The sequence below is a fragment of the Hemiscyllium ocellatum genome, chromosome 10, assembly GCF_020745735.1.
Source record: "Hemiscyllium ocellatum isolate sHemOce1 chromosome 10, sHemOce1.pat.X.cur, whole genome shotgun sequence".
NCBI classification, from domain to species: Eukaryota; Metazoa; Chordata; class Chondrichthyes; order Orectolobiformes; family Hemiscylliidae; genus Hemiscyllium; species Hemiscyllium ocellatum.
The window spans coordinates 73,042,551-73,056,053 of NC_083410.1; the positions used below are offsets into that span (position 1 = coordinate 73,042,551).

Below are 13,503 nucleotides of genomic sequence, written 5' to 3' on the forward strand. Positions count from 1 at the left end.
TTTGGAGGTGGCGGAAATGAAGACGGATGATACGATGTATATGGAGGTTGGTGGGGTGGTAGGTGAGGACCAGTGGGGTTCTGTCCTAGTGGCGATTGGAGGGATGGGGCTCAAGGGTGGAGGAGCGGAAAGTGGAGGAGATGTGGTGGAGGGCATCGTCGATCATGTTTGGGGGGAAATTGCGGTCTTTGAAGAAGGAGGCCATCTGCGTTGTACGGTATTGAAACTGGGAGCAGATGCAGCGGCAACAAAGGAATTGGGAATACGGGATGGCATTTTTACAGAGGGCAGGGTGGGAGGAGGTGTAGTCTAGGTAGCTGTGGGAATTGGTCGGTTTATAGTAAATATCCGTGTTGATTTGGTCACTGGAGATGGAAATGGAAAGGTCTAGGAAGGGGAGGAAGGAGTCTGAGACGGTCCAGGTAAATTTGAGGTCGGGGTGGAAAGTGTTGGTAAAGTGGATGAACTGTTCAACCTCCTCATGGGAGCACGAGGCAGCGCCGATACAGTCATCGATGTAGTGGAGGAAAAGGTGGGGGGTGGTGCCAGTGTAGCTGCAGAAGATGGACTGTTCCACATATCCTACGAAGAGGCAGGCATAGCTGGGGCCCATGCAGGTACTCATGGCTACTCCTTTGGTTTGGAGGAAGTGGGAGGGTTGGAAAGAGAAGTTGTTCAGGGTAAGGGTCAGTTCAGTCAGTCTAAGGAGGGTGTCAGTGGAAGGGTACTGGTTGGTACAGCGGGAAAGGAAGAGGCGGAGGGTTTCGAGTCCTTCATGATGGGGGATGGAGGTGTACAGGGACTGAATGTCCATGGTGAAGATAAGGCGTTGAGGACCGGGGAAGCGAAAATCATGGAGGAGGTGGAGGGTGTGGGTGGTGTCCCGAACGTAGGTGGGGAGTTCTTGGACTAAGGGGGACAGGACCATGTCGAGGTACACAGAGATGAGTGCGGTGGGGCAGGAGCAGGCTGAGACAATGGGTCGGCCGAGGCAGTCAGTTTTGTAAATTTTAGGCAGGAAGCAGAAACGGGCAGTGCGGGGTTGTGGGACTGTGTTAGGCCATAACTAGTGTTATGTGCTATTCTGGAATTCACATTACAGGAGAGATTTAATAGCAATGGAAAGGGTGCAGAGTTATGAAGAAAGATTGGACTGGCTGGAGTTGTTTTCCTTAAGGCAGAGAAGATTGAAAGGGAACAAGATTGAGATGTGTATAATTTAAGGGGCACAGATGGAGTAGGCAGGAAAACATTTCCCCCTCAACAGATGGATCAATGAACAGGGGCAGAGACTTAAGGTAAGGGGCAGAAGTTTTAGAGGGAACATAGTGGGTGAAACTCTTTGCCTTAAGGGTAGAGACAGAAACCTTCATGGCATTTAAGAGGCACTTAGGTGTACAATTGTGATGCCAAGGCATACAAGGATTTGGGCCAAGTGCTGGAAAATGGGATTAGAATAGTTAGGTGGTTGTTTTTGACCAGCACTGATTCTGTGGGCCGAAAGGCCTTTTTCTGCGATGTAGATCTCTCAGACTCTATGATCCAGCAAGCTTTCTCAGTGCGATGCTGCAAGTTCACTAACACCTTACATACCAACTTCCACACTTAGAGCGAAAGAGAGACAATCATGTTTTTTGCTTTGATTTACAACGTGCAGATGTGTATACCATTTTTAACAACTTTCAACTGGCATAGCTGCCTTCAACAATTTGTACATAGTTACCTCATGGAATTTCTGTCCCTGGACCCCTGCAAAGTGTACCTTTTATGTTACTTCTCTTTGTGCTTCCTACCAAAATGTATCACTGCACACTCTTTTGCATTAATTTTCATGTCATGTATCCAGCCATGTCACAAACATGTCTACATCAACTTGATATCTATCATATCCTCCTCAGTTCCTAATACTTCCAATGTTTATGTTGTCCAAAAATTTTGAAATTGAGCCATACTTGCTCAAGTTTAAGTTGATAAAATACTTTAAGAAATACAACAGCCTTGCCATCAACTCCTAAAAATCTCCACAATAAGCTTTCTTCCTGTTGGAGAAACAATCATTTATGCCTACTCTCTGGTCTTTATCACTTTAGTCTCGGGTACTACCCTTGAATCAAAGTAGGATTGGAAGACTACAGCCAACACCTCCACCTAATACTGTCCTGAGTATCCTTGTTTATATCCATTTGATAGTAGTAATGTTTCAACTTTGAAGCTAGTGCGTTTTAATACCACTCTTTTACCAATTGGCATCTATTCCAAAATCTCAATGCTATCGTCTTTAGTATTGCTGGAAAATAAACTTGTACTCTTAATTTTGTTTTGTCTTATTCAACAGAACAGAATCAAAGAATGCCCAATGTCAAAGGGAATAAAAGTTTATACTAAATGAGAAGAGGATGCTGATTAGTTGGCAAGTGAACTCTGATTGGTAGAAGCATTGCCATGGAGAATGTACAAGGGAATGTCCAGCTTTTGTTTCAATTCAAACCAGGCGAGTCAAGAAATTTCAATGAGAAATGGGCACCAGGAGACATTAATCCCCAAAGCACCTTTTTGGTTAAAAAAAGTGTACTATGTGGATGTGGTTTTTCTGTTTGCAAAGCAACGTAGAGCCTACATGTGAGCATAGTTAATTTCAATCAAATGTAACTAAACTACACTGCAAACCCAATCAATAATCTTAAATTTGTTGTCAGTATAATCCTTAGCAAAATTGGGATGGTTAGCAGATGTCCAATTGGAGTTCATATCTAATGTTGGGAACTTTGCTAGCATGGGGAGATTGGACATGGTCTATTACAATTTACACACTCTGTTTGTTGCAATCTGTTAGTCATTGGCCTACACCAACCTACTTACCTGGCATCACACCAGCACTGAAATCCCTATACAAGAAGAACCTCGATTATCCGCATTCGATTATCCAGCAGTATCGCAAGCTTCCGATGCTTAGCTAAACAATGTTATCTCGCATTCAATTATCCAGATTTCGATTAACTGAACAAAATACTTGTGTCCTTTGGATAATGGAGGTTCTTTTGTATTCATATTTGTGTGGGAGGTAGAAGATCTTTTTGGCTTGAAGTCAGTTATTAGTGGTGAACACCATGGTTTCTGTACAATGGCCACGTGAAACAGCAGTCTTACCCTTGCTGAGATAGCCTGGGCACTTTTCAGAGCTGAAAATTGCTGCCTTAGGTTCCTTCATTAATTTGCATTATATACAGTGAGCAAAAAAAACACAGAAAATGCTGGAGAAACTCAACCGGTCTCACAGCATCTGCAGAGAGAGACATGATTCAAATCAGATATGGGGCAGCTCAGGGCTCAGTGGTAAGCCCTGATTCAAACCTTGGGTGACTGCCTGTGTGGAGTTTACATGTTCTCCCCTTGTCTGCGTGGGTTTCCACCGGGTGCTCCGGTTTTTTCCCACAGTCCAAAGATGTGCAGGCCATGCTAAATTACACTGTAGTGTCCAAGGAACTGGTCATGGTAATGCGGAGTTACAGAGATAAGGTGGGGGCTGGGTCTGCGTGGGATGCTCTTTGAAGAATTGGTGCAGATTTAATGGGCACAATGACTTCTTTCCACAATGTAAGGATTTCATGATTCTATGACTTCTTCAGAACTGTAATGGGGCTGGAAAATGATGTGTTTTCTTTGTTTGACAGAGGCAAAGGGCAGACAGGAACAGATGGTGTTCAGACCCTGTGCGAAAGAAAAGAGACGTTGCTAATTATGGTGAAAGAGAAGTTAAGATGTAAAATGGATGTAAATTGACGTGTGAAAGAGAGAAAGTGTATCCTCTTTGCTGACAGCAAAGTCAAGATGACACAAATAAGACAAGGCCATTGTTGGTGCAGTGGAGAGGGGGGTCCCAGAGGACAGACGTTAAGTGGTCAGGCTTTGAAATTGTTGAATTCAGCATGGCTAAAAAGTACCTAAGTGGATACTGAAATGTTGCTTCCTGAGCTTGTATTGTTCTTTGTCGTATGATTGCAACAGGCCTAGAACATAAATGTTAGTGTGAGAGCAAAGTGTTTTATTGAAATGGCAAGCAACTAGAAGGTGGGTATCATTCCTACAAACAAAGCAGAGCAGTTCTGCAAAGCAGTCTGCATTTGGCCAGTGTAAAGGAGATCACATGATGAGCAAAAAGTGCAGCAAACTAGATGAAAAGAAATAGAAGTAGAGCACTGCTTACCTGGAAGGATGTTTGGGGCCTTAGATGGTGAGGAGGGAGGAGGTGAATGGACAAGTGTTACACCTCCTGAGATTGCACAGGAAGGTGCAGTGGGAGAAATGCGAAAGTGTTGGGAGTGATGAAGGAGTGGTCTAGGTATCACTGAGGGGATGATCCCTGCAGAATGATGACAGTGGAAGGGAGGGACAGATGTATTTGGTGTTGGAAATTGGAAGCAAAACTGATCAATTTTTCCAATTCTGGTTAAGAACAGGAAGCAACTCCAATGATATCATGATGTATCAGAGAAATAGTTATGGCTGCCCCTAAGCAGAACTGGCACAAGGAATGTTCCACATAACTTACAAAGAGATCTATGCAGGTACCCATATCCATATCTGACTTGAGAGTAAAGCTTAGTCAATGGAGAAATTGTTCAAAGTGATGACCAAGATCTTTGACTAGTTATTCAAACAGTTTAGAATTTTCAAAGATAATGATTAACATTTCAGAACAGAAATGCGGAGACATTTCTTCAGCCAGAGAGTGGTGGGCCTGTGGAATTCATTGCCGCAGAGTGCAGTGGAGGCCGGGACGCTAAATATCTTCAAGGCAGAGATTGATAAATTCTTGATGTCACAAGGAATTAAAGGCTACGGGGAGAATGCAGGTAAGTGGAGTTGAAATGCCCATCAGCCATGATCGAATGGCAGAGTGGACTCAATGGGCCGAATGGCCTTACTTCCACTCCTATGTCTTATGTCAAGAACAAACTCAGAGAGGCAAAGAAGGGTGGTGTTGGATGGAGACTGTGCAGGATACTTTTTAAGGAAGAAGCAAAGAGCCTTCGGATCATACTGATGTGAAATTGATGTGCAAAGGGATTGTACATTAATGGTGAAGAGGCAGCAGCTAGGACCAAAAAACTTGAAATTGTGGAACCGATGTAAAGCATTAAAAGAATCATGAATTTAAGTAGGGAGAGAATGAACAAGAAGAGTGCAAATACAGTCAAGATAGGAAGAAACAGAAGTGAAGGAACCAGCTGAAATTGTGGCTTTGCCAGGGCAGTCGTATCTGTAAATTTTGGGAAGGAAGTACAAGTGTGTAGTTGGGGGACCAGCAGGTGGGAAGCTGTGGAAGGGAGATGAAATCAGTGACAGTACTATAATCAACTACTCGAGGCTTGGTGTTGGTATCTTGATCAAAGGCAGATAGAATAAAGTGTTTCAGAGTTGGCACATAAACTCTGGCAGGTAGAGATTAGCATGTTAGATGACATCACATGACTCTTATCGATAGGTTTGGTGACAAAATCAGGGTTGGACCTGAGAGGACTGAGGGCAGCAAGTTCAGATGAAAACAGGGTGAGAGATGCAAAAAATTAAGGACATCAATATATCAGCAGTACTCAATGAAGAGATCATGTACAGGTAAAAGGCCAGAGGGCGGGGACCAGATGGAGATGGAGTATTGTAGACTGGTGAAAGGTTCTATGTGGCACTGAGAAGACACTTGCATTGAGATGGGGGCATTAAAGGATAAAATAGGTTCTTTGCTAAGCAGAGAGAGAGCTAAGACTGAACATGTGCCATGAGCATGGATCATAGGAGGTGGTGGGAGCAGCCGTCAGAGGAATTCTACGTCTGTAATTTTGTTTGGATTTGAAAGATTAAGGATAGAACTTCAGCTGGCATCCATGTGGGCTGAAGCAGAGTCAGGGACAGTGACTAAGGAAGAAGATGTGACTGTGAAGACAAATGTTTTATCTAACACTAGTTAAGAAATAGAAATCAATGAAGGTGAACTGGCCAAAAGATTAAAACAGAAATCCTGTCTGAGAGAAGGGCAGAACTTCAAGGTATTGTTTCCTTTGGAATTGGAAACTGGAAAAGTTTTGTTTCCAATTTCCATCATTCTCTCACTTACACTTGGTATATATCTAACTCCTCCTTCCCCTTCACTTCAAAAGCCCTCTTGAATGCCTCAATTGAACCTGCTTTCTTTTTAAAAATTATCGGTCACCGAGGAAATCATATCAAATGCCATTTTTATAAAGTATGTTACATTTAGAAAGGACTAGTTCTCTACTGCAACTGTTCTATTGCTTGGAGTAGTCTGGCTGTCAGTTCTGAGACGTCAGGAGCGTCTCAGAACTGACAGCCAGACTACTGCGACCCTTAGGACTCATAACAGCACACAAGCCAACTTCCACACTCAGACAACAACTCACTAGAACAAAGGACCCAATAGCCAGTACGAGCCAAACTAACGTAGTTTACAAAATACCATGCAAGGACTGCACAAAACACTACATAGGACAAACAGGAAGACAGCTAACAATCCGCATCCATGAACATCAGCTAGCCACAAAACGACACGACCAGCTATCCCTAGTAGCCATACACTCAGACAACCAGGAACATGAATTTGGCTGGGAAAACACTACCATCATAGGACAAGCCAGACAGAGAACAGCCAGGGAATTCCTAGAGGCATGGCATTCATCCACAAACTCCATTAACAGACACATGGACCTGGACCCCATATACAAACCACTACAGCTGAAACTGACACCTGGAAGTGGCAAGAACATCCATCAACAGACACATCGACCTGGACCCCACATACAAACTACTACAGCTGAAACTGACACCCGGAAGTGGCAAGAACAAACCACTATAAATACTGGAAGAAACATCAAAGCAGCGCTTCACAGGAGGCTCCAATAGCACGGATGATGTTCCCTAGCCAGGGAACGAAACGTTTGCAGCAAAAACTTCCAGCTCGGCGAACAGAACCACAACAACGGACATCCAAGCTACAAATCTTCAACCAGACTTTATGTAATATTTGGCTGTGAAATGGATACATGAGTTTTGGTTGCTGTTTTGACAACAATTTGAATTTAACCAATCTGTTTAAATTATGCCCCAGGATACTAAAACCCAATCAAGGTTCACTTTATTGTTTTGACAAAAGACTACCCAGGGAATTCAGCAGCCGGAAGAGTAAGTCACAAAAGATGACTGTGTGGTTCTGAAATTAAGTTGATGTAATTTTAATAAGTATCTTATTGGTACAGTATATTTTTATAGAGTTGGAGGCAGGTAATAAGCAGTTAAGAGAAAGTAGAGTTTACAGATGTAAATAGTGGTTGTTTAATGTTCACTTTTAGAATTAAAAAATAAATTGATGTAATTTTCTTTAAATAGTGGAACTTGGGAGTTTAACAGATTACAAGGTGAGGTGAGGATCCTGGGTATTTTGGCTTTTATTAACAGGAGGGTTGAGTTGAAGAGTTGTGAGGTTTTGCTGCAGCATTATAAAACCCTTGTTAGATCACGCTTGGAATATTGTGTCCAGTTCCTAGCTTCATTGTAGGAAGGATGTAGATATTTTAGAGAGGGTGCAGAGATTTATCAGGATGCTGCCTGGATTGGAGGGCTTTTCACACTGAGAAAAGAAGGAAGTGAGGTGACTTGATAGAGATGTATAGGTAATGAGAGGCATAGATAAAGTAGATAGCCAGAGACTTTTCCCCAGGGCAGAAATGGCTGTCACAAGGGATCATAATTTTAAGGTGATTGGCGGGAGGTATAGGGGAGATGTCAGAGGTAAGTTCTTTACACAGAGAGTGGTGGGTGTGTGAAATGCACTGCCAGCAGTGGTAGTTGAGACATTAGTGACATTTAAGAGACTACTGGACAAGCACATGGATGGCAATAAATTGAGGGGTGTGTAGACTAGGTTGATCGTAGATTAAGATAAATGGCTTGGCACAATATAGTGCTGTATTGTTCTATGTTCTTGTTGGAATGCGTACCTATTTAGACATTAGTTCTCCAAAGAATGCATCACAAACATCTTACCTCAGTGTTTGAAAAGTCTGTAACAGCTTCTCACTAACTGTTTCATGTTTACCTATACAACAGCAAAAAACAAAAACAAAAGAATAAAAACAACAGTAAAATTAAGGGGTATGGTCATTATTGTGAATTGTTCAATGATGAATGAAAATTGTGATTGTCTTTTTTTTACTGAGGGACTTTTGAAGATGCCATCACTCAGATGAAGTTAAAAATCACACAACACCAGGTTATAGTCCAACAGATTTAATTGGAAGCACACTAGCTTTCGGAGCGACGCTCCTTCATCGGGTGATGATGAAGGAGCGTCACTCCGAAAGCTAGTGTGCTCCTAATTATATCTGTTGGACTATAACCCAGTGTTGTGTGATTTTTAACTTTGTACACCCCAGTCCAACACCGGCATCTCCAAATCATCACTCAGATGAGATATTAAACAAAAGCTCTGTCTGCTCCATCAGATAGATACAATTTTGAAAAGGGGCAGGGGGTTATCATGAGTGCCCTGGCCAATACTGGTTCCTCAATCAAAATCTCAGAGTCTATTCAGTTTTATGTTGTTTGTGAGAGCTTGTTGTGCAGAGAAAAAAACATTTCCAGAGATCACTTCAGAGTGTTAACAGGTGTTGCTTTGTGCATTAGTAATTAGCAATTAGTGCCCTGTAATTAGTACTCCAACATGTTGAATACCACATAGACAAAGCACAGAGAATACACTCTGGGTGGAGGTGTTAAATGTTCATCACTATCAGTTATACCATTACTGAATCCTGAAGGACATACCTGCCAGACATAGATCTGAAGGAAAAAACAAGGGAGAAATACTTACTAGGTTGTGTTTTCACGAATCTACTTGTTACAGGTCTATCTGCCCATGACAATGATGATGTAATTGATTACCACTTAGTCTATTAAATGTAAGATAAAGCCCAAAGACTAAGGCCAAGTTGTGTTGAATTTTTTGGAGGGCTGTTACCACGAGGCTTAAAATAGCTTGTTGGATCTTAACAAACTTGCCACATTGATTGCCTATCCCATCCCTATTGTGTCTCCCTCACCTGATTTTCATGCTCTTCACATAACAATTTATCACTCAGCAACTGTCTTTCAAAAAATGACATCCTTTGTGCTCCATCTTTAGAATCCCGCAGTGCATCTGGACACTAGCTTTCCAAAGCTACTCTGCTCTTGAAGAAGGTTTCCACAAGATGTTGGAGAAGGGGAAGACGGCATCATGGTTCTCAAAGAGGAACATGAAAGCCCTGGTGGACTGGACGGTGCAAAGGAGGACTACCCTCTTCCGAGAAGGTTGCTAGAAAACTCTGCAACACCAGACCCTGCCTGCCTCATCTAAGATCATTGCCTGAGTCAGTACAATTTCCAGGGCATGGAGAAATGGCCAGCTGTGCAGCCAAAAGGTCAATGACCATCTCCACTCTGCCTGGATAAGTGCTCCATTCTCCCATCTATCCCTTCTCCACTCACTCTCTCTCTTTCACAGTCCATAACACTCTCATTATTCCTTGCAGCACCTTGTTTTTCTCAATCTCTCTCCTCAGCCTCCATGTTGTTAACCTTGTATGCCCTCTGTACTGTCTCCTCAGTGCAATGCTACATCTTATCACCTTTCCTGCATATGCCTCAGTACTAGCATTTGTGCCTCTTACTGTTATCTCACTAATTTTCCAAATTATTTGCATTGCAGCAGAAGATAACCCATAACAGGGCAGAAGCCAGAGTGGACGGATGTCCAACATCAAGCTCCTTACCCAAAAAGGGAGAATCTTGACCCTTTCAGAGGGATTGTTCCTGCAGGGTTGTTGTAGCATTCACATCACGTCAAATGAGTAAGTAGCACTTTGCATGCAACAGCCACTCACCCACTAACCCGGCTTTCATTCTCAGTCATTGGATGCCATTTTTAACCATTGGCTGCAAAAACTTCTCTCTTTTGAGTTGCAGGTTCTGCAAGATTACTTTCAACAGTATCAATGTGTCCAGTTCCAACTCTGACAAGAAGATCGACATTTCTAGCCCATCTAACACAAACACCTCTGAGTCACTCCATCAAAGCTGCAGGGCTAACAGTCTCTACATCAAGCCACCCCAGCTGCAGAATCTCATACTGCACTTAGACATAATGGGAAGGTGAGAAAGAAGATAATGTATTGAATGCATTTTAGTTGAACAGGTGAAGAAAGCTGGTTTATTTTTCAAAATCTGTGCATAAATGTCATTGATGGTAACTTCTTTGCATCTACATGTGCTTTTTAATATCTCCATATAGGTGCCCAGTATACTGTCATACTATCTAGCATCATAGAGTCATAGAGATGTACAGAATGGAAACAGACCCTTTGAGCCAACTCATCCATGCCGACTAGATATCCCAACCCAATCTAGTCCCACCTGCCAGCATCCGGCTCATATCTCTCCAACCTGTCCTATTCATATACCCATTCAGATGCCTTTTAAATGTTACTACTGTACTAGACTCCACCACGTCCTCTGGCAGCTCATTCCAGACACGTACTACCCTCTGTGTGAAAAAGTTGCCCCTTAGGTCTCTTTTATATCTTGCCCCTCTCACCCTAAACCTATGCCCTCTAGTTTTGGAATCCCCCACTCCAAGGAAAAAAACTTTGTCTATTTATCCTAACCATGCCCCTCATGATTTTGGAAACCTCTATAAGGTCACCTCTCAGCCTCCAACGCTCCAGGGAAAACAGCCCTAGCCTATTCAACTTCTCCCTATAGCTCAAATCCTTCAACCCTGGCAACATCCTTGTAAATCTTTTCTGATCCCTTTCAATTTTCACAACATCTTTCTGATAGGAAGCAGACCAGAATTGCATACAATATTCCAACAGTGGCTTAACCAATGTTCTGTACCGCTGCAACATGACCTCCCAGCTCCTGTACTCAATACTCTGACCAATACAGGAAACATACCAAAAGCCTTCTTCCTATCCTACCTACCTGCGACTCCACTTTCAAGGAGCTATAAACATGTACTCCAAGGTCTCTTTGTCCAGCAACACTCCCAAGGACCTTACCATCAAGTGTATAAGTCCTGCTAAGATTCGCCTTCCCAAAATGCAGCACCTCACATTAATCCAAATTAAACTCCATCTGCCACTTCTCAGCCCATTATAATCTGAGGTAACCTTCTTCGTTGTCCGCTACACCTCCAATTTTGGTGTCATCTGCAAACTTACAAATTAATTCATGGATTGAGACTTACATACAGAGCTGCCGATATTGGCTACAATCAAAGGGAAATGATGTGTACACACAGCCTTGCATGCTTCTGACTTCCTTGGACCTCCTGGCTGATGATGATTCCTAATGTTCAGCACCCATTTGCACAAAGGTGTAGCTGCCAAAGAGTTGCTCAACAGCAGCAGTTCCAGGGAGGAGCCATCTTCAGAGAGGGTCATTAGTACAATGTAATCAAGGAGTATGCATTCTCCTGTGTTTTGCACTAGACTTTTTAGGGCATATGACCTTTATTGCAGGTGGGAAGCACTTCAGAGAGTCAATGCAGACTTGAGGCTAAATGATCTACATCTGCACTGTAGGGATTCTATGATTTATATATGTATTTCTTGATCAATTGAGTCAATGAGCTGAAGAGTGACAGATTTTAATTTGGATAAATGTGAGGTATTACATTTTGGTAAATCACTTTAAAATAGGAAATTGGGTAGTGTTGGAGAATGGAGAGACCTAGGGGTTTGGGTACATAATTCTTTGGACATTTGCATCACACATGGATAAGGTAGTTAAGAAGGTGCTGAGCACGCTTGCCTTCATTGCTCAGACCTTTGAATGTAGGAGTTAGAATGTTATGTTGAGGTTATACAGGACATTGATGAGCCCTCTTCAGGAGTACTATGTCCAATTCTGGCTGCCACGTTATAAGAAGGATATTAGTAAGCTGCAGAGTTTTGATGCAGTGCAACAAGCCTGAGATGTTGGCCAGGGAAGCGGCAGGCAACTAGAAGCTCTGGGTCTTTTTTTACGGACAGAACATAGGTGTTCTGTAAAATGGTCACCCAGTCTATAATTTGATTCCTCAAATTATACAAGACCATATTATGAGCAGTGAATACGGTAGACTAGATTGTGTGAAGTGCAGCTGCTTCACCTGGAAGATGTTTGGGCTCTTGGATACTGAGGAGGGAGGAAGTAACTGGACAAGTTTTATAGCTTCTGCGGTCACAGGACACGTACATATCCAAGTACATAACTGCTTTTTGGTCTCTACTCAGCCATACTCTTCCTTTTACCTAGAAATATGGCCATAGAAGATTTTGAGACACCTCTTCATGTTGGCTTCCAGTCTTTTCTCATAATTCCTCTTTGCTTCTCTTACTTGCTTTTGCTTCTCCCCTCTGAACCTTCCATATTTCTCGATTCTCAATTTGATTTTCTATCTGACGCTTATCATAAACACACTTTTACTCCTTTATATTAATTTAAATCTCTTGTGTTAATCAGGTATCACTGGATTTGCTTGTTCTATCTTCCCCATTGGAGCATGTGCCCAAATCAGTTCCTCTTTGAAGGTAGTCCATTGTTCAGGTACTTCTTTTCCTGCCAATCTCTCAATTCTGCCAAATCCCTGTTCTTGCCCCACTGAAGTCTACTCTCCGCAAATTGATTTTTCTCACTCTGAATTGTTGCATGTCATTCACCACCATCATTCTGAATCTTACAATACAACGACCATTGCTTCCTAAATATTCCCCAACTGACACTAAATCCACTTAGTCCACTTCATTTCTAAGAACTAGATCCAAATGTGCATCCTTTCTTGAAAACTAGACTAGAAAATTACTGCGCTCCCGCATGCAATCCAGGAATACTTACCTCCCGCAGCTCTGTACACTAGATCGTAGAATCCCTACAGTGTCAAAGCAGGCCATTTGGCCCATCAAGTTCACACTGACCATCCAAAGACCATCCCACCCAGACCCATCTCAACCCTAGGACCCTGCATTTCCCCATGGCTAAACTACCGAGCGTGCATGTCTCAGGACACAATGAACAAGTTAGCACAGCCAATCCACGTAACCTGCAAATCTTTGGACTGTGGGAGGAAACCAGAGCACCCAAAGAAAACTCACACAGACATGGGGAGAATGTGCAAACTCCACACAGACAATCACCTGAGAGTGGAATCAGCCTGGGTCTGTGGTGCTGTGAGGCAGCAATGCTAACCACTGAGCCACCGTGTTGCCCATTACAAATAGTCTGATCAATGCTTGGGTAATGGAAGTCTCCCATTATAACTACACTATAACGTTAGCAGCTCTCTGTAATTTCCTTACAGATTTGTTCTTCTACATCTTGTCCCTTAGTTAGTGATCTATAGAATATACCCAGCAATGTGATTGTACCTTTCTTTGTTCCTTAGGTTTAGCTAAATAGATTTTCAGCTTGGAC

General features: G+C 42.6%; 1 protein-coding gene across 1 annotated transcript in view; it reads right to left on the reverse strand.

Moving 5' to 3' along the window:
* The window catches only part of sytl3 (synaptotagmin-like 3), a 129,328-nt gene that overhangs the window by 93,198 nt on the left and 22,627 nt on the right, over positions 1-13,503 (reverse strand). Inside the window, exon 4 of the mRNA XM_060830984.1 lies at positions 8,056-8,107. Within this exon, the coding sequence (XP_060686967.1) occupies positions 8,056-8,107 (52 nt within the window). The remainder of the gene's footprint in view (positions 1-8,055; positions 8,108-13,503) is intronic.